General features: G+C 40.4%; 2 protein-coding genes across 2 annotated transcripts in view; one reads left to right on the top strand and one right to left on the bottom strand.

Annotated features, from left to right (window-relative positions):
• The window catches only part of TMEM266 (transmembrane protein 266), an 87411-nt gene extending 79884 nt beyond the window's left edge, over positions 1-7527 (top strand). The window contains exons 11-12 of the mRNA XM_086756979.1: positions 1574-1624; positions 6490-7527. Coding sequence (XP_086613105.1) covers positions 1574-1624; positions 6490-7067 — 629 coding nt within the window. The 3' untranslated portion in view covers positions 7068-7527. The remainder of the gene's footprint in view (positions 1-1573; positions 1625-6489) is intronic.
• Positions 7528-7666: 139 nt separating this feature from the next.
• The window catches only part of ETFA (electron transfer flavoprotein subunit alpha), a 32991-nt gene continuing 17856 nt past the window's right edge, over positions 7667-22801 (bottom strand). Inside the window, exons 10-12 of the mRNA XM_086756980.1 lie at positions 12378-12443; positions 8669-8749; positions 7667-7776 (exon numbers count right to left, since the gene is read on the bottom strand). Of these exons, the coding sequence (XP_086613106.1) occupies positions 7738-7776; positions 8669-8749; positions 12378-12443 (186 nt within the window). The 3' untranslated portion in view covers positions 7667-7737. The remainder of the gene's footprint in view (positions 7777-8668; positions 8750-12377; positions 12444-22801) is intronic.

Genomic DNA, 22801 nt, shown 5'->3' with positions numbered 1-22801 from the left:
TTTCTTAGCAGCAATATTTGCTTTCTGCTCGGAATTGCAATGAGGAGTTTGTTTGCTTTTTCAGCGACTGGGAAATGTCCTGCTTTTCTGTAAGATAACAGGAAATCCCACTGTCATCTGCAGCATCTAAATCTGTACATACAGGATAGCTGCTGCTTTCCATTTTGTGTTGACGTCTTCATTTTTTTCTTACCATTACTGGCATTCAGGTCTAGCTCTCCTCTATGTTCTACAAGTGTAGTACTACACCCCTGACTTGTAAAAATCTTTATAGTGTATTTTAAGCTAAAACAGATAGATAGATAATGTAATGTTAGTATTGTGCTATTTGTTACATACGTTGATGTAATATATAACAAAATAACTCTCTTCTTTTTATTCCTTCTTCCTGAAAAAAGAAGACATTATTTTTGAAGTAGGGATTTACACATTAACACTGTAGGGTTTTACAGCTGCTAGAGGGCTGGCTTGTCTGGCTCGGATTTCTGTTTCCTGCAGGACTGCTTGTGCTTAGCTAGAGAGGCTTTTCCACTCATTTTGGTAAACTCATCCAATGGCTTCTGTTGGCCATGTCATCCAAGGTAGAACAGGGGAAGTTCTAGCCATTCTTCTGGAGACATGGTGGATGTTGTTTTCTCTTTTTTTTTTTTTTTTTTTTTTTTTTTTAAAGTCAATGGGTTTCACAGGAACAAGTTAAAAAGACACCAAAAGGAATGAGAGTGCAGAAACACAGGGAAGCTGCTCAGGAGCAATGGTTTTGTCATTGCTGTTCAGCATGGCAACAGCTGGTCTCAGGAGGGGATTGCAAATGAAAAGGAGCAGTGTTGGACCACATGAAAAAAACATTGAAATAAAACAGAAGTATCGCTATAGGAGAAATACAACCTGCCCTCCCACTGCCCCTACCTGGAGAACTCTTTGGCAGAATAAGGGGATGGGTGCAGCCTGTTAGGGAGCAGGGCGCTTGGGCTCTCCTGGGGTGCTGGGCCTTGCCAGGGAAGAGACAAACAATAATGAATGAGTGAGAACACAGCTCAGGTCACAAGGGGTGCGCAGTGCCTCCCTGTCCGAAGAGAATTCCTGTGGAAGGAGGTAAGCTGGGGTGTAACTGTGCAGCAGCAGGGCTGTCTGTGCTGGTGCTCGCAGTTCCGCCTGCCCGGATGAACGCAGGCTTTATCCCCGTACTCCGGCCTGTGTGCAGGATGGGAGGGCCCTGCTGACCAGAAAAAGGCGAGTGTTACATTGTCCTTACTAGCGGTGGGGAGAGCGCGGAGCTGGTCAGCTTCAGCCTCTGGATCGTTTGGAGCATGTTTTCTTGGGGATCCAGGATGCCTCATTCCCACGGTGGTCCCTTAAAGAACTGCAACAAATGGCAATTCCTATTCTGCCTGCAGCTGTGGGGTGGAGAGGGAGGTGTGCTGTGTCTCCAAATCACACCGGGTCTTCTGGCCTAAAAATACACAGAAGGTGGTGCTCTGGGCAAACAGGGCAGAGGAGAACCTTTCACAGGGTGGAATCTCAACCTTTTAATCAAATAAATGGTGTTCTAATGGCTGCCTTTTTGTTCTTTCAGAGGATGACATGAATAATTACATCAGTCGATACTACAATGAGCCTAGCAGTGGTAAGTTTTGCTTGAAAATGTCGACGTGAACTGCATCTTTGCATTGCAGTGTGTCCTGTAAACCAGGTGAGACTGAGCATTGATGAGATCCATCCTGGAAATGAAACCAGCATGGCACCTCTTGGTTTGCTCCATGGAAGTCAGTACCAAAATAGCAATTCTCTAAAGGTTGTAAGGCCCCAGGTTTGCTCCTGGGCACTCATCATAGTTTACAGATCTGGGCAAGGTTGGTTCCCCCTAGCTGGGCTGTCCAGGCTGCTGAGCCATTCAAATGGACCCGAGAATGAATGCCACAGAGAAAAAAAATGAAGAGAAAGAAGAGGGGAGTTAGCTTAGCCCAGCACCGTGCTGGGAACCTTTCAGAAAGGTTAAACTGAATGGTAAGAAACCTCAGCAGCTGGCACGGTCTGTGACCTGGGGTCAGGCTTCAAATGGATGGCCCCGGGCAGGCGTCCCGCCACATGGAGGGCTCTCGGCACGCGGTCGGGCTTGGCGGGCCCTGCTCTGCGGGTCAGCCCGGAATGGGGCTGTGCAGGGCGGCTGGGCGCAGGCTGCCTGGCTCAGAACTGCCGTTGTGGGGGGCAGGCTCAGCAGGCACACTTCAAAATGCCACGGTGAGCACGACTGGGCAGCTGGGGGTGTACACACACACTCCCCCTCCATGTATATAACATTTCAATATTTCATATATATATATTTTTTTAAAAAATGTATGTGTGTGTAGGTATAATGTATTATATATGTATATCCCCATATATACACAGGGATATATATATAAAAAAAAGATATGTGTGTCTGCATATACGCATACTGAGACTATATAGAAGTTATTTCTGTGTTTACATGTTTAATGTATTATATACATATATCTCATATATATTGCCCTATATGTCTACACAGTGAAATACATATATAAAAAGATACATATATATCTATATAAGCCTGTATTTATGAATACACATACATAGTATATAAAGTAAAATGTGTATGCATATATTTATAATGTATTATATATGTATATCCCAATAATATGTATATCCCAATAAATACACACAAACCCAGATACACATACATATATTAGAAATATGTAAGTAAAAATATATACATGTTTGTACATCTATGTATATAATGTATCATACATGTATTTCCAAACATACATACATCCCTATATATATGAGATGATTTACAGATATATATATATAAAAAGGTATGTGTGTGACTGTATATATTTATATTTTTAAAAAAGTATGTATATGTCTTTGTATACATACAAAGATGTATATGAGGCTGTGTCTGTGTATATACATAGCTATTTTATCTAAATACATATATTTAATATATAAAAATATATGAAGAGACATGTAAAGCAGTGTGTGAGAGAAGGAGAGATGGTCTCTGGATATATGTGTATATACTATAGACATAAATATATGTATATGTATAATGTATTATATATTTATATCCCCATATACACACAGAGGAAAAGCTATACATATATAGATGTATATGTAACATAACATAAGAATAAATAAGAGTGTGTAAGTGTATGGTTTTTTAAAAAAAAGTGTATATGTATAATGTATTATATATGTATATCCCTGTAGATGCATCCCTACATCCATATACATGGGAGAGATATATATATATAGGCACACACTTATTAAAGGTGTCTTCTGCTTTTTTCATATATACATGTATGTGTGTGTGTGTATAAAAACGTGTGTGACAGTGTCCGTGTATATACATACAGATTTCATATGTATTCTATATTATACTATGAATGTATGTATATGTGCCTGTGTGTATATACAGGTGTAATATCTTATGCATATTCTCATATATATGTGGATATATATATTTATATATTGAGATGTATATGTCTTTGTGTATATGAATATGTCTACATATGTTTCTATATATGTAAAGATCTAGAAAGATGTTTGTGCATCATTGTGTATTATGTATAAAATGCAAATGTGTGTTCATGTGTAGATATACTGTAATATATATCTATATCCATGTATCTGGAGATATATATAGAGAAGTATGTCTGGATGTGTGTATACATATGTAAGTCTATATAAGGCTACATAAAGGGGTGTGTGTATAACTGCATATACATAGATATGATATATAAAATAACTATATATTAAATGGTGTGTCTGTGATTGTATACTTACAAATTTTGTCTGTATTATATATAAAGTATATGTTGTGTATACATATATAGGTATAATGTATATGTGTGCACATATATATATGGGGATATCTAAATACATATTTAGATTAAAAGATGTGTGTGAAACTGTGTATATACATATTTTATATTATGAAATATGTTAAGTGTTACAACTTGTAAGTTAGTGACTGTATATACAACCATTTTAATATGTATAGTATGTATTACATATAATATGGATATATCTCTGTGTGTGTATCATGTATAGGTGTAATATATAGCTATATAAACTCCCCATATATACATGGGGGGGAGGTGTGTATGTATGCGTGTATATTTTATTTTAAAATAATTTTATGTACTTCATAAGGAGGAATGTGAGAGACTGTGTTTGTATATATATATATATATATATATATACAGTTACACACACACATATCTTTTTCATCTGTATTATTTAATCTATAGTATTTATTATGTATATATTTTACATATAAACTATGTGTGTGTATATACATATATTGGTACATGGTATTTTATATATGGGTATATCCCTATATATCCCCATATATATATATATTTTTAATGTATTTATGTGTGTGCGTATGCAGCCAGATACAAAGACAGATAAAGATATATGTCTGTGTGTATAGCTACATACATATTTTATATATACGTAAAGCTCTACATATGTGGGCAAAAGCCTGTGTATATACATATATAGTTTATATATTATATAATGGAAAATACATTGGATTGTACACTTACATCTATATATGTATGTATTTTGTATATATGTAGAAAATGTGTGTACTTACTTACATAGGTATAATATATTAGAAATGGGGCTACTTACAGTCCGTCCTCAATAAATATGCATTGGGGGGGGTGTATACATAGAGAGAGAGAGAGTAGGGGTGTGTATGTATGTGTGTGAGAGAAAGATGGTGTAGCTATATGTGCAAAAATTCCATAATCTGTATATCTATAAAAAAGGATGTGTGAACACTTGTGGGTATACAGTATTATTTGTGGAGCTAGATAGATATCTATCCCTCTATATACATTCCCGTTTTATACATAGCTTTACATGTATAAAGATGTGTGGATCTATCCAGAGCTGTATGTATGTTTGTTTAAATATAATGTATTATGTAGGCATAGCCATATATATATATATATATAATGTATACACACACCATATATAGCCATAGCATAGCCTTATATATATATATATATATATATACACACACACACACACACCCCCCCCATGGATATACATGGAGAGCAAGATACATGTCTATACAGGTAAGTAAGTATTAGACACATTATGTATTATACATGGGGCAGATATCTATGCACATATTCCCCATATCTATATGGATAAAGCTCTCCTATATAAAGAGTATGTGGCTATAAAAGGGGGAGGGGTGATGTATAGGTATGATGTTATGTATTTATATCCATATATATGTGTGTGTGTATATAAAAAATACGCAGGAGAGGTGTGTGTGGTTCTGCATTCAGTTGTAGCAGTAGATAGATAATTACACTTATTTAAAGGTCGGGGGGGCCCTGTGTAGTATAGGTATCAAATTGTGTGTGTGTGTCTGCCAGTCTGTGTGTCAGTGTGTCTGTCAGTCAGTCAGTGTCTGTGTGCAGTTCCTTATACACACACATTCTCCATGTCCATATGAATAAATCTCTATAAATGTATGTATTTAAAAAAAAAAAAAACCACAAACTGTTGAGCCACTGTCTCTGTGACTATTTTTTTTTTTAAGTCTGTACCCTATAGAGTTATATGGTATTACTTATAGCTGTGTATCCCGCTGTTTATTCCCATTATATATAAAAGTGATGCATAACTAAAGAGGGGGTGTTTATGTGTAAGTATAATTAATGTATTTATTAAGGATGTGTATTCCCCCCTCTCTAGCCCTGCCCCCCAGATATAGAGAAACATTTCCCCAGCAAGCAGAGGGGGTGTGTTAGCGTATCCCCTCTGGAGACAGACAGGTAACACCCACAGTGTACAGAGAGAGCATGTATATATTAAAGTATGGGACCTGGAGCTCCATACGCCTCTACATGTGTATGTATGCACACACCTTTTCCCCATATCTATATGGATAAGGTGCTATATATTTTAAATATCATATATTAAAATGAGAGAGCAAGAGAGACACTTTGTGTGTCTGGCTGTATTAAAAAAAAAAAATATATATATATACACACATATATACACTTACACACACACACACATGTGAGCACTCTCCATACACCCTCATTAGTGCATTAAAAAAAAAGACACAGTGATATAGAGATTTTAAAAGCTATATAAACAAACAGGTTTGGGGTATGCAAGGCTGTGATCATGTATAGATAGTTTCATATGTGTATATACCCATTATATATATAGATATATAGCTATTTCTCTGCATAACCACCCAGGTATCTATACATCTGTCTATATTAAAAAAAAAAAACCAACACTATCTCCATATAGAGCTATTTTTGTGTGGGTAAGAGATAGCTATATAAAAAGCTATATAAGAGGTATCACAGGCACTAGCGGGGGACAGAGGCGCAGTGGGCATTCACTAACCCACTGCCCCAGGCCCTGCTGCTGAGGGTTGCACCCACCCTGGCTCTCAGCTGCAGCTCTGTGCTCTGTTCCCTGCAGACAGCGGTGTCCCCGAGGCAGCCATCTGCGTGGTCACCACTGCCGCCATCGATGTCCATCGCCCCAACATCTCTTCCGACCTTTTCACAGTGGAGGTGCCGATGCGGCTGGGTAGCACCGGGACATCTGCCAGCATCACATCGGGCAGCGCCTCGCGGTCAACTGTCAGCTCAGGCACCCAAGCCTGCAGCGAAAGCAGCCAGACGCTGGGCTCCTCCCCAGACTGCAGCACAGCCTGCGACGATGTTGTGGACGCTGGCGCTGGCCCGCAGGCTGACCTTGCGCCCCGGCAGCAGGTGGCCCACACCATGGTGCAGGAGCTGCTGTCGTCCCTGTCTGAAGAGGCCTGCCTGGCACAGAAGGGGCTGGATCCTGTCAACCTGAAGCTGCCCGGCCCAGTGGCCAGCCCCGACCTGGGCCACCGGCTCAGCGTCTACAACCACAGGAACCAGGAGAGCCTTGATGTCTTCCAGCTTAAGCCGCTCATCGACTGCCCACAGGGCACCCCAATGCTTGATGAGAAGTATGGGGCACTGGAGCCCCTGGAGCCACGGCTGGGCAGAGTTCCTGAGGCATAGGGACAGCCCTGGGGAACAGGGATACACTCACTGTGCTGGGTCATGAGCCTTCTGCAGGCAAGGGGAGCAGAGCTGGAAGCAGCTCCTGGCATCTTCTGCAGTGGCCACCATCGCCTCTTCCAGCGGTGCCCATGGTGCATGACAGACCTGCCCTGCCACCAGCACTGGGCCAGATGGGCACAACAGACCTCCCAGCAGTCTCAGGCTACCATGGACCCACTGTGCCTGAGGGGACAGACAGACACTGGACCTGTCCTGCCACCAGCCTGGAGCCAGCCTGACTGGACCTGGGAGCCCCACAGACCTTCCACCAGTCCAGGGCCAGCACAGACCCACGGTGCCTGGGGGCAGGACAGAGCTGCTGGACAGCTTGGGCCCAGCCTGACTCCACCCGGGGGTCTAACCACAGCTGGGAGGGGAGTGGGGATGGGAATAAACACTGACAAACCCATGCTGCCTCCTGCCTTCTATCCCTCTCCCATTCCCTTTGCAGCCTTCTCGTCTTTCCCTGTCTTCCTTTCTTCCACCCCACCACCATCGTGCTGTGTGCCATTCCATTGCCCACCAAAAACACCACACACCACCACAGTGACCCCACCTCTTTCCAGTACAATCCTTTATTTGCCCTTATTCCCCACCTCAACTGCAGTGCACTGTCCATCGGTGTCAGTCACTTCTTCTTCAGGAGCTCCGTCATCTCTGGCACCGCCTGCAAACACCAGTGCCAGGGTAGCACCTGCTCTGCCCCTGCCTCCCAAATTCTCCATGTGCAGCACCCAACCCCCGCCCCCAGTTCCACTCACCACCTTCCCATCCCTCACACCCAGCACAGCACTCCAGGGGCTGTGGGTCACCCCAGCTCACAGCACTCCCCACTTCTCTCCTGCTGAATAAAGCCTCTTAATTATTTAAGAGGGCTACATTTCCATTAGGTGGAAATAATGCATTCGTACAAAATTTATTAAGGAAATTGTCTACATGGTGTTTCTTCAGAATGTGACTGTCTCTGGCTTACGAAAAGGCCCGTGCTCACCACGGAGCCAGCGGGCATTAGTTCAGGAATGGCATTAAGTGCTGGCAGAGTTTCTGCCCCTGCCTCTCCACAGAGCCATGACAAGCTCCTGCCAGTCACACATGTGGATGTGTGCACAGGCGACTCGCACATGCAGCCACAGGACATGGACATGGGCTAGCTCACAGCTCAGTTTTCCTAGCGAGAACTGCAAGTTCCTCATGGGCATCAGGCAGGCAGCAAGCCCAGGCAAAAATAAGAACTGCTGCAGTCTAAATACAATGCCTATGCTGTACTTTCCTACTTTTCAAAGCTTAAAAATACATGTAAGCACCCATTCAGGTTCCTATTCAGGAAACTAGAATACAGGCAGGCTGGTTGTGGCAGCCCCCCACCACACACGATGATAGCTTCTACTTGCAAGGATTGAATTTTGAGAACAAAAATAATTAAATCAAAACAAATTCTTTGTCAAAAAAAACCCAAAGCAAACACTCTCACCCAGACATCTTTAACACTTACTAGATTATCTAAGCTACCCCTAGATCCCTGAAACCTTTACCCCGCACATCTCCAAGTTCAGCCTCACCTGAAATAAGTCTGCCACCAGTCCATAGTCTGCCACTTGGAAAATTGGAGCTTCCGGATCCTTGTTAATAGCAACAATGGTCTGCAAGCAACAGTAAAGCACCATGTGACTATACACATTGATTAACAATTGGGGAAACACAGGCTAAATTCCCTCCAAGCCCCTAGAAGCAGAAGGTAAGAGTCACAGCATTTAAACATTTTCCTTTCCACCTCAAAACCAAACACACAAAATACTGATCCCCAAAAAACTCCCTTCCCTGCTCATTGCTTACACTGGGGCTATCCTTCCCTGTTCAAAAATCTAACAACAACAACAACAAAAAAAAAACCCCACAAAAAAAACCCCAAACAAACAAACAAAAAAAACCCCACCACCAAAACCACTACCACAATCTAAGCCATACCATTACAGAAGTAACAGGAGGTAGCATTTAAAACAATAAAGCCATGCCTAGAGTCCTCTGTACTTACTAAGGGACATCATTTAGTTTGTCACATAGTAGAAAAATGCACATGATCAAAATGCCAACACGATGGTCCAGGAAAATGTCTGTCTTGGATTAAACTCTGCCATACAGCAAAATCATTCTGTACATGTCTGTGACAGCTTCCAGCAAAATAAGCCTGGGTGTCCACAGCAAAAGCTACAACAGGATAGGGAGCACTCCATAAAGGATAGGGGGAAAAGGGAAGGGAAAAATACATAAATAATAAAAAAGAAAAAATATGACAGCTCATAAAAGGAGCCCTACACAAAGCAGGGGTCTAAACCACAGCACTCTGATACTGCCTTTCCATGGAAATGCGGCCAGCATGAACTCTGACGCGGGGCACCCAGACTCCTCAGGCCAGCTCTGACCCAGCCGTTATTTGACAGCTTACCTGCCGTTCCCAAGTAGCCACACTTCACGGGTCTCCGCTCTAATCCCTCCAACTGAATGTACTTGTCCAACAAAATTAATGGCTCAGTAGCACAGGCCTAGTGGCAGTAACTCAAAGACCCCAAAAAATCCTGTGGTTTCAGGCCCACAGAAATGTTTTTTCTTCACGGGTCATTTGTATCCTGTGACTCACTACACAGGACCACCACACCACATATGCAAGGCAGCAGTACCTACAGCAGAGCTGCTGCTGCCATCTCACCACCTCATAAGCAAAGACCTGCAAGTATTCCAGTAATGCTTCCCCTGAAATTTTTTCCCAAAGTGTTTTTTTTTGTTTGTTTGGGGTTTTTTTTGTTTTTGTGGTTTTTTTGTTATGGTTTGTTTTTTTTCCCCCCCCAGTTATCCCATTTACAAATGCAAGCCTCCACTGACAGTTCTACAGTGCAGGAAGCAAAACCTAGGCTGTGATACTGGGGGATACTGACTCCATAAAGACTTCAACTATGCTCTGAGGCCAGCAGTCGGTGACACTTGGGGGCTGCTGGCCCTGTCCTTATCCCAAAAATAATTGACACCCATTGCTTGCAAAACTAGCTTAAGCTTCAGTTTGGCAGCCTAGTCCCTCCTCTCTCTCTATTAGCTGAAGTAACTTTTTTAGTAAGAACTGGTTCTCTACCTCATCACTAAATCGGACTTTCCATGGTAAGAAGCAAAAACATCACCTTGCTTGCAACAGAACTTTTGTAGGTTAAATCTCTTAAAGAAAAGATACTGTAACTACCTCATGAGGGAACTAAAAATAAGGCAAGAAAGCAATGATGATTCTCCAGGTCTTCTCAAAAGCTGCATTTTCTACCTTGCTGTAAAAGGACAAATAAATTATACATTTCACTTGGTAGAAAGCATCTGACCGCTTTGGAAAATGTATCCTGAAGTGTACAAGTTCACAATGCCAGATAATTCACAGTGCTTAGGGAAGACAGGGGACACCCCAGAGTTCCCATGGCTGCATAATTATGTTGTTAGAAATTGAATCTTTTCAGTAACTGCAACACCTAATGTGCTTTTGCTAAAAGGAGAGCAGTACACATTTCAAACACAAATAAGTAAAACTGAATTTTACAATACACACATTTGTTTACACTAGAAAAATCGACAACATATGGAAGAAATGAAAGTATGTATCTCATATAGACAAATTTCACCTGTCCTTAATTCCTATAAAAGAACACCTCAAAATACCAAACAATGCATTGGAAAAGCCGAAAAAAGCAGAGGTTTTCCTGTTAACACAGTACAGGACAATATCGCTGCTCAGTTTTTTAACATCAAAGGAAATTCTGGCACTACTGCTTGTAGTCTTCACCGAGATAAGGCAGGCGATAAATACTAACATGGTCAGATCAAGTTTTAAGCAGGTTTAAACACACCATGCTCAGTCAATGGCTGATACTAATTCCACCCGCCCATCTTCTCCCTCACCCAAAAGCACAGTTGGAGATGAAACGCCTCCAAATGAAGACACTCAATACTGTGGCCCATCCGCTACCAGCGGAGTCCAGAGGGAGGCGAGAACAACTGTGGCAGCACTGCATCAGTGCTGCTCTCGCCGACTCTCTTGCTGTCTGACTCTCCCTGTTGCTGCACTGTGAGTAGAAGAGACTGCAGCGATGCTGTTCCACTAAGACCAGTGAGGATACACTGCTACAGATACTTTTATTCACACTTCCCAATAGCGACCTTTATCCCTGCCCACCATTCATCCTCCATTTCTAATTTTGGTTCATTTTCTTCCACTGTGCCAACTAATGCTAACATCTCCCTTGAGTCCCTGATTTTAGAAGACTGAGGTCCCAAAAAGGGTGCTGTATCCCAACTGCAGCTCACAGGATTTTTGAAAAAATATTTAAACAATATATGCAAAACCAACTGATTTGTTGGTGTAAGAAAGCACAGGTCATCCTACCACACAAGCTGGCTTGTGAGGACAATTCCCAGTCACACAAACTCACTAGTCTGTCATTGGTTAAACATAAGACAAACTTAAGGATCTGCCTCTAAAGCTGTGCAAATCTTTTCCTCAGTTTTATAAGCTGTTCAAAGTTCTGGGCTAGGTCTCTGCCAGAAGGCATTAAGTTCGTTCCCTGGAAATAGATGATTTTTTTTTTTTTTTTCCTCCTATCTATCTATCTCCTTTTTCTAAAATTACTTGCAGGGAGGCAGGACACACCCACAGTTTTTGATGTCTGGCATTTGACAGTATGATTCAGCAGGTAATTCTGCTCCTCTTTCCAAACACCACACTGTGGACCAAACTGGCAATTCCAATTTTGGATCATTGGCTTTGGCATCTAATGAGTTAAACCTTTTAAAGTTTTACTGCCATTTTATAATAGGTTTCCATTTGAATAGCTAAATGCAGGAATGCCAGAGACATCTTTTACTTTATGGAATAGTAAGTTCATAATTCAAACTGCACATTGTTATGCATGAATTAATATGTCACACTGAAACAAACGCAAATGGAACTATTGTATAGAACTCAGGCGTATGCATTTTGAGTATTTTTAAATAAACAGAGTCAATGAGTTGCTTCTACTTATCACTTTGGGTTGCAGTGCAATGGTTTTTCTACTGTGTTAGATCTTTTGCTGCATCTTTTTTGGCAAGGCTTAGAGGGCTAACATGTTTCAAAGAAGCAGACAAGCTGGCAATATTAACATTAAAAAAACTGGAAAACTGGCTAAGTACTGATGTAAAAGCAAGGAAGTCAACGCATTTCCTTCCTCAAAAATGCTTTCTAGCACATCCATCTTTATATACCTTGCTGTCTTTCATCCCAGCCAAGTGTTGGATTGCTCCAGATATTCCCACAGCAATATAAAGTTCCTAGAAGAAAACAAAAATGAGACATTTTTGGTACTAACAACATAATTTCAGTAAGCTCTCACAGACCTTACTCAAAATGAATTGCATGCAGTAGTTTTTATATTACAGTACTTTTTGATATTAAAAGGAGCTGACGATTGGTTCCCTTTCCCACTTGGGGATGCAATGTAACTGTGAGACGAGAATCCCAAAGGAGCAACTGGCAAAGACACATGAGGGAAAGGAAAAACCCCAAAAAATCAACCAAAAACCCCCCCAAAACCCCAACCTAATCAAACAAAAACACACCCCAAGAACCTCAAAAAGCTCCCCAAGAAGCAAAAGCAAACCTAAGACACTGCTAAACTAGAGAACAGGGCAAGCAGTGCTACCCCACGACCCTGGAGATTCCCAATGCAAATATTAAGCAAGAACCTACAGATGGATAATGCAGTTGTCTAAAGAGAAAATGCGGGCTTTTTTGTTTGAAGCCTCTAGCATCCTTTAAATAAGACAGAATGAACAAAGCTGAAATTCAGGTGTTCAAACCTTTTAAAAGTTCCCTACATGACAGGATACATTTCAGACACTGAAGTGGGCTAGCACACTATACACTTGGAGCAATAGCTTCTGTTATTTACCCCAACTCTCAATGTTCATATGCCCTAAATTTTTTCTTCCCCAATTCACTATCAACTTGTCCTACACAGGACAAGTAAAGAAGTGCTTCCCACGTAGGCACCAACATGCAGTATACCTTTACACTTTGGGGCTCCCAATCTAGCATCTCCAAAGAGTCTTACACACAAAACATGAAAATGTATAGGCAAATAGATCTATATTGGTAGTTCTAATTTGCAACAGAAAAGTAGTTTTTTTTTCCCTTGGGCTGAGTGCCATCCAGGCTATAATCTATCCAAAACCAGGTATATTTTCAGCTCCGTAATGGTTTTCCCACCACAAGTCCAAATAGCAGTCAAACCTGTATTGTTTAGCTACTTAATTCTACAGAAAAACAGAGTACTTTTCATCAACTCATTCAGTAAGAGGAAACTAACACACAAAACTAGTTAGGGGATCACCTGTCAAGACCAGTTAAAAGGTGGTATTTATACATGCTTAGAAAAGACACAACCTCAAATACTAACAGAATTTCTCTTTTAAAAATACCAAGGTTAGTCCATATTTAAGAACATACAAATCTAATTCAAGACATTATTTTTGGGCCCAGGGAGGGAATGAAGGTAAAAAAAAAATTAAAAATTGAAAAAAAAAAATCTTATCGCTGTGCAGCTGAAGTTGTGCATTACAGTTAAGTGGCTTTTAACATGACAGAACAAAGCACAGCTGTGGAACAGGCACAGACCTACAGAAGAGGCTGGCAAATGAAGGTGTTCAACTACAGAGACCACGCAGACTGCTTTTTCCATTCAGGCCTGATAGTCACTATATCAATTAAAGAAAAAAAGATTATTGTTTTCTGATGTAGCTACAGATTTCACCTATTTCATTGGTTTTTAAATAGGAGTAGATAAATAAAATTTATGAAGCTTTTCTACACTTTTGTATAAAAGGTATCTCCTGTAAAAATTGAAGGGGAGGGAAAACAGAGCAGGAATAAAGTATTTCCTATTAAAAAGGCTTGCTTTGAAATTGAAACACAGAATCTAGTCTATGTAATTCCACAAAACCACACAGCTGTTGAAGACACTCAGAAGTTTCTTAGCCTCAATAGCTTTTTACTGAGTACATTACTACTGGAGGTCAATCCATTTTAACCACAGCTGCAATGTAATACAATATGTCCATATGAGAACTCATGGTAAGAATGCAATATTTTAATTATACCAAATAAAAGAACAGATGTTACAGAAGAAATTAGTCTAACGTCATATAGTCTTTAATACAAGCTCTTTTTAAAAACACATTACTGTAATTTGATTTTTTTTTTAGAGCAATTCATTACATGCCTGTCATCTGGACTACCAGATACTCTTATCAGTCTGTTTAACATTGTGAAGTTCAGTCTCTGGAAAGAATCCAGCTACCCAGGAGCCAGATGCCTACGTATATATTCTATCAAAATACCTAGGAAAGACAAGGATGTTTCATTAAAAGGACATTTGTAAATCACCAAGCTTGTCTAAAAAGCCTTTATTATGCATCTAAGCCATGCCCTTCTAGGTTAGATGCTTTTGGCTCTCTGGCTAAGATCACCAGTCCATTCAGCAGGCTGCAACACAGACAGTAGATCACCTCAATAATGTTTTCATACAAAGAACACAAAGGACAGCATGTTTCTTATCAGTAATTTCATACTGTAAAGTAAATTTGCTCAAATCCTAGTTTAAAATCTTTTCTACAACTTAGTAGGAGGGAAACAAAGCACCCACAAGGTCTGAATTACAAAGATTCAGGACTGTTTGGTGGTCTCCAAGGAGAGAATCCAACTGGTCATCCAGAGAGGTCATAAAAGACTCAAGAACTGGATCTCTACGTTATTTTGAGCCTTGTGTTGACATTTTCCCTGAAATCATTAACTTCTACCATGCCTTTTGCTGAGCCCACTCATTTCTGCTTTGTTAGCGTTCAAAGTCCCAAGTCAGGACTGTAGCCCCAGGTAAGTGAGGGCGGAAAACGGAAAGCAGCTCGGTATAACGGAGCAGCATCGCTTCCAATTGCGTTATGTGACACGCCTGCCATCGCAGCAGAGAGCACATTAAGGTCTGGAAGCAAATCGCACTTCAGAGCTCATCTATGCAGGAGAGTCACGCCAAGGCACAAAACAGCATGAATCAGAGTCTGGATTGCACCTCTCAGGTGCCAACGAAGATGGCTTGACACCAACTTCAAGTTCCTGCTTTTTGGATCCCTGGAAGCTGCTCTAATTACTGCTGTTAGGGGCTGATCCGCATGTACAATTACAGGCACTTATGTTAAAGTCCAGGACATGGAGTAGCATTTAGCAGCTCCCTGACCCTCGTACGCAGGCAGGTTTTCACTGAAGGGCTGCTGCCAGCGCTGTGCATGAGAACAGTGTAACGAAACAGCACACGGATTCTGTACCGAGGGGCTCACTGCACTGTCTGGTACAAACGAAGTCCCAGAAGCAATTCAAGTCAAGGAAAGTGAAAGTTTTGGTAGTATAAGGGCATGGCATCAGGTTAGACAATTGTCTTGCCTCACAGTAACTTAATTTCACACAGGAAATAATTCCTGTACATATATCACAGCCATGCCAGAAGTCTATTTTTAACAAAGTGGATGGCGGACATCAGCACGGGGAGGGACATCAGAGAAGAGAGCTAACAGTAAGGAAGAGCACAACGGAGGAAACACGCAGCAGAGGAAGCTGAATAGACTGAACTGCCTAAGAGCGTACGAGGCAGAGGGCAGGGAGGCACACTCAGGAAGTACTGAGAGCCGCGCTATTGCAGAAAGGGCTTGGTGTATCAGTAACGGGAACATGCGAAGGTGGGAGCATCAGCACATAACATACCCATCAGGCTTCTCACCAGGGCTACAGCAGCAGCCCCAGCTGATTCTGCCAGCAAACTGGCACAAAGGCCAAGTGCATTTTAATTTGTCCTGCCACACAACACCCCACACTACTCCAGTGGGAGACAGGACTCTTTACAGAGACCTCAAAGTCTGTAAGCACAGATCTGCATCACAACAACCCTAAAAAGAAACAAACCTCCAAGTCCCAAATTTATCCTATTCAAAGGCAAGATTCCAAATCAAGAATCCAACTTCTCATTTGTTATTTAAAGTATTAATCTAGTCTCATATTGTTTTTTCAACAAACATGACCATGGTACGTCTTGTAGATAGAGGCACTGTATGCTAATCATTAAAATGAAAAAAAAAGAACCCTTAGCCATCCCCTAAAGTCCTACTTCTTCTTTAAATGTACCCAACCTACATATTAGCATCTACAGCAAGTCCACGAGACTTCACGTGCATGAATTTGTACAACTGGCTCCAGAATCCACATAAGCAGTTAGTTACACGCTGTTTGGATAAATGTCACAAGAGTGTTATGTGTGGATGATTATAATTACTAATACACCAATGCAGTTACTTTCCTGTGCATACTGACTCTTCCAATTATTTAGAGAATGGTTTGTGGCATATAATATTACTTCATTTTTACTTGTAAGACTATTTTAAAATGCCTTAGGCTGCCTTGGGGCAGTTAAGGTACATTTGCTTAAGAGAACCACAAGAACAGTTTTTAGTTGCAACTTACAGCGACTTTGAAGGCTGCTATAAGAGACCTCTGTGCATCCACAGGTGCAACACAAGATGAAGCAGTTACTTTGCAAGCATGCCATCAGCTACTATTGATTTTTATGCCAATTTTTGAATTACACTGAAAACCTTCAGCGTACATCAGTTTATCATCCTACCAGTGGCATGCTTTTAAACAGGCTAGTTTAATAAACCTCTTTGGCACACGTACTCTTTTTAAAGGCAGCTCAGATATTTTATTTTCTTTGCAAGAGTGAAAGGACAATGAAATTAAAAAGAAATCTTTGTAATGAAAATTGCTTCACACAAGGGATCCCTTCCACTTACAAGCTATTAATCCAATAAAATATTTTCTAGCTTGACACTAGTTCATATATATTACACTGTATATCAAACAATTATCCAGTATGTCCTACTTTGAATTATGTTGAATGTACGTAGTTGAATATGTTCCATTCAAGAAGCACACATTACTGAACTACAATCCCAACTACAGTTTCTTTTTCACTTTAAGAACCTTTGATCAGCCAAGCTATGTAATTACTCGTAAGCGTGGTTAGGGTGGCTGCTGGAGTGCAGGGCCATACAGCATTTTTTTTTTCCTCTCTCTAGGGAAAAACACATCAATTGCTTTCAGCTAAATGCACTCACATATGAATATTTTAGTACAATTTAATGTTTCTGCACCAACCCCAAAGGAGCAGAGCATCAATTTGTGAACATAGTTTTCTTGGAGTTAAAAGCTACACTGGATAATGCAGGATGAAAGGGGTTGTCAATCCTTAGCTTTTTAGCAACTCAGAGACGGTAGTCTGTAGATTCAGTCCCAGCTGCATACAAACAGCTCTCTAAAGTTTGCCACTATAAAGCTACTTTTCAACAATAGTGCATTATCAGAGGAGATATTCCAAAAACAATTTCCCTAGGATGGTCAGTTTTCCCAATGCTATTCCCATCTGCTAGCTACCTAACAGCCGCAACCATTTATACAATGAAAAATGCACCTGCTGGTCTGTTAATAGAACCTGCAAACGTCATGTACAAATAGCACATTCCTACAAAGCTAGCTGAAGGCAGGAGAAATTAAATAGTGTACCATGTGTTTGAATACAGAAACTTTAGTATCTTAATATTCTCTTGTATGTTTAACAAATTAGGGTAATGAAGATCATATAATCGATAAGGAGTACAACATTTTTAAAGTGAGTACAACCAAGATGACAGGAATGACACTTCTCATGAAGCTAAAGAAATTAACTAATTCATTCTGTTGTTGGTAGTTTTAGGTAAGAGCCAGAGAACAAAAAGGAACAGAAATTGTGGAATAAAATATACCTTGTTTCACGTGCCCCACACTTCCCCACCAGAGACTGAAGGGAAACAAAACTTAACAAGATACACTAACCTGAGCAAGAAAACAATCCCTAAGAAGGTGAGGGGAAGTAACCCTGAGGAAGAGTTAGTATCCACTTATTATGTAATGAAACCATGAGTCACCCATGCATTTTAGAACAAAACCCAGACTAGGTTTGATTGCTTTGCCACCAAATACAAAGAAATACAGGGATAATAGACAATATCACATTTACTTCTCCCTTCCTGCTACTCCCAAAGCAAGAAAATGACTAAATGCTAAGAAGCCACTCACCGCAGTGAAAGGGACTGCCCAGTAAAGTACAAGCACAGAATGCGTCCCATCCTCTTGTAAAAGAAGCGGAGCAACAGGAATTGCACTGCTCTGTAAAAGACTATTCTGCGCCTTCATGGCTCTCTCTGCCAGGAAATGCTTCCCTGCTATTTAGCTTTCCTTTTCCTGCTTCTAATTTCATCCCTTTCCTGCATTTTCTGCCTAATATCCATAAGTTGTTCCTGTTCTTCCACAGCTTTGGTGCCTTTCAACTGAACCAACATCTCACTCTTCAGCATCTGAATTGAAGCTGCACCTCTTTAATGTGTCCTTTTTCCCCTCATTTTTACTGTCAACTCCTGACAGTTGTAAATCTGCCTCCCTTTTGAAGTTCCTGCAATCCTTTACTAGTATGAAATCGAAGCTTAAGCACTGAAGCTAAGCAGGTCAGCAAGTTTACTCCTGGCGATCGTATCAGAATTACACTGAATTCCCATCTGCCTTTCCCACCCAAGGTTTCTCAGCACATACGATATCCAAACGCACCGATGCAATCATATCACATTTCTAGCACAATAATCTAATTCAGTGCCAATTGTTACTACATCATGTATTTCCTAACTTCTGTCTTCCTGAGTTTTCCATCTCAGTTTCTTGTCACCTTGTCAGTATTTTGTGTCCAGTGTTGAAGGTAAGAGGACAGCAGCAACTGAACACCTAAAAAAAAAATCAGAGTTCTGCCTGGCTGCGCTTCCCCTTCTGGACACACCCTCTGTACTGTACCCTCCTCAAGAAGAAAACCTCACAGTGAAGTCTGAGACGGTGAAGGTGAGGCTTTCTAGCCATGGTCCAACAACAGCTAACCCCAGAAGGACACCTTGAGTCCTACAACTGTGAAATACTGGTCTGGCCACATCGTCCTTACTGCCAGCTAAAAAAACCTATAAAGAAAGCAATTATAGAACCAGACCCTGAAAGAACACAGAATAAAAAGAAAATAAATTTTAAGAGTGAACATTTAAACTCTGAAGAGTTTAAACTAGAAGGATGCCTTTCAGGCAGCAGCAGATCTTTCAGAAGGTCAGAGAATAACAAAATAAACAGCCTAAAATGACACATACTTTCTGAAAAAAAAAAAAAAAAAAAAGACAGCAACTCCCAGTACCACTGAGGTTTTGTTTGTTTTCTGGGGGAAAGAACTTGAGCATGAGATAATCCCAGTACAACCCCATCTTCCTTCAAAAACTGGAGGGATAATATAGTTAGAATAGGACACAAGGGAAAACTTGTCAGACCATGGGAACAATTTGAGTGTCCAAACAGAGATGCCTAGTGGCACTGTAGACAACGTAGGGTTTCCCACCTGAATCGTAGATGCTGCTCCAGAAGGAAGTCTCCAGGTCCCACACAGTAACTACCAGCCCTGTGAACGTACTTTTTATACCCCAGATGGCTAAACTGACATTAGACACCTATTTGTAGTCATTCAATCATCCCCTACATGCCCCTTCCTCGCAAATCTGTACTGCAAAGGTCACAGTGCAAAAACTAACAGAAGCTGTTTAAGGCCTAGAGCGGTTGCTATCCTTTTCTCAAAACAGTCAATTTTTGTTTAAACATTAGACAGATTACACAAGTTCATGAGAAAGACTACATACTACTTTGTATGTTAGAAATGTTGCTAATTATACGAGGGTAAGGAAAGCTAATCCTGAACTAATAAATGAAGGGTTCATGTTCCATGTATAAAGTTTTAAATAACTGAAAGATACTATTTACCTTCTTTCTTCTCCTCCTCCCTTTTGTTCTTGTTTCTCTTTTTCTTTTGCAAACAATATAGAAAGAATTACGAAGATCTTTTTACTGTGAAAACTAACGCCCCTGACTATTTTAAATTTCTTACGTAAAAACAGCAGTTACTCTGAGGTGGTGGTAGAAGGCTTGATTTGTGCAGGGAATTTAGTATTTTCTAACTAGATATACTTAACTAATACTTAACAGTAGGCACTCATGGGAAGGATATTTTTATCCAAAATCAATCTGAACACTCTTACAAGGGCTTTTTTCTTAAACAGAAACTACAGACAGTGCTTAACATGAGAACTGAATTTCATTTTTCTGCAGAACACCTGCATATAAGAAACAGTGGAAAACTGGCCTCTAATTTAAAAAAAAAAAATGCTCCTAAAATGTGTGTCACTGATTAAAGACATTGAATATGCTAATTTACCTCTTAATGAGGAAGGTAACATTTTAAATTTTAACATATCCATTTAAGCCTAAAAATTTCCATTCTTCCATCTCATCAAATAATACAAATCAGCCTTCTCTTTCGTAAGACACAATGTTCAAACAGGAGCTGCAATCACCTGATATCAACAAGTAGAAAAGGCTACTAACAGAAACAAAAATAATTCAAACATTTTAAGAACTGGAATAAAATTATATAAAAGAAAAGTTACCAAAGATCCAGTCAAAAAACAACACGATAAATTCCAACATGGACAAAAGTTGAAGTTGAGAGACTCAAGGCCATTTTAGAAGTGTAGATGCACTGTACAGAACATTCTCAAACAGAAAGAAGGTAAAGTTTGTACTCCTTCGTTACTTAAGCAAAAGGAACTACCACTGTTTCTTGATTAGCAGTTTGTTCCTGTATTAATACATCAGCATTTCAGGAAAGCTGCTGCTGCCAGGTTCTCATGTTCTGTGATGCACTGTCTGGGCTGTACTCTTAAACTGAAGCCAGTCATAGAATTACTGAAAGACCAATGGCCAAAATCACCATTCCTTCACCAAATCCAGTCAAAGGCACAAGGGAAGAAATACGCAGATCGTTTAGATTATTACCTTCTTGCCCAATGATCAGCACAGAAACACTCCCCAGCAGTCATACACAAAAAGCAGCAGTAGAAGTAACCCCCGCTTCCCGAGCTTGTAACTAACCCTTCTCCCTCTGTGGTCTCAAAAATGACCCAGTTCCAGAGTCCTTTAAAAACAATGCATTCCAACCCTCCACTGAGACTGGGCAAGAGACTATTAATAGAAGAATAAGAGCATACGCTAAGATACTTTCCCATCAGAAACCAACAGCTGCACAGGAGAGCAAGTGTGTTACAAACTCCCGCAGTTTCTCATATCCAACATTCTTCCCCTGCTTCAAACCCATACGCCCAGGAGGGCAAGCACCATGTCGATCAGAGTTCAAAACTAAACACAAAACTCAGGTCTCAGCTAATACAATGAACCAACGTACAACCCTGCTTTGCATTTTTCCAGATAAAACGTCATGAGCTGTCCCTGAACTAGGGATATCAAGCATACCTCATAGTGAGAGAAAGCAGTTGTCTTCTAGAGAACTGTTAAAATAACCAGTAAAATCTCAATCTGATCAAGAAAGTTCAGTTCTACTCCTTCTTTAAGTGAAATCTATCTGCCACTGCACAGAATAATTTTCTAGCTGAAGTACCAAAAGGACACTGAAGTAGAATTAGGAATGTGAAGTTGAGAATTTGCAGCTTTAAACTGTCTCATATTTAAAGATACCTATCCAGCACATCAAAAATTAATTCCTCTAGTCAGCAACTCTGAGGGCTATTAATTCAACTTGCACTGTCTTACAATTAACAGAAAATATTTCCTGTACTTCTAAGCCAAAGTATACTGTCCTTGCATGTATTTTAAGATTCAGAAGAAATATTTGAACAATTTGAAAGAAGATGTATACAATTTTCAGTACTCCACATAACTCACTACTTAATAAATATTTGTTAAGAAGGGAGATGAGAGAGAAACATTTCAACCTGCTGACAAAAAAGATGTAGCACTATGTAATTGTGCCAGTCAGGATCATTTATTGACACAATAGTTAAAAATTCATTAGTCAGTCTTGACTGACTATTTTAACAATCCTCTAGAAGATGACAATGATGACACTGATGTGATCCTATGATGTGGCTTGATGTTCTTACGACTTTCATGTGTTGCTACAAGCCATCTGTGGCACGTCACAACACTGTATCTTCATCAAAATCCAGCCTTTTTTGTTTCAACATAATTGTTTATACGCCCTTGACTCTTGAATGAATGTTCATTCTTGAGCCCCAAGACACACAAACCAGAGCTAAGCTGTCTTCAAATTAAAATTTTCCACTTCAGTAACAGGTATTTGGGTAGCGAAGAACTAAGGATGGTCACTCTCTTCTCATGCCCTTTCAAAATATCCAGTTAAATGACACTCCCTGGTTTTTAAAGGTATGGGTATGTGACAACCAACTAAAGACCACCTCCTTATGACAAACAACTCTGCCTTCTTTGGAACCTGCAAATAGTGTTGATTAGCTTGTGGAGACCTATAGCTGCAATATGCTGGACCTTATGCCTACTATGTGATCAGAGGAAAGTGCATTATATTTAAATACAAATGTTCCCTTAGCAAAGGGGAAGTATTACACTGGCGCCTACAGGTCTTCTGCACTATGCCCAAAAAACCAACAAT

Source organism: Chlamydotis macqueenii, chromosome 12 (genome assembly GCF_036417535.1).
Source record: "Chlamydotis macqueenii isolate bChlMac1 chromosome 12, bChlMac1.mat, whole genome shotgun sequence".
NCBI classification, from domain to species: Eukaryota; Metazoa; Chordata; class Aves; order Otidiformes; family Otididae; genus Chlamydotis; species Chlamydotis macqueenii.
The sequence above is the reverse complement of the archived record's forward strand: the minus strand, read 5'-3'. Positions and strand labels throughout refer to the sequence as shown.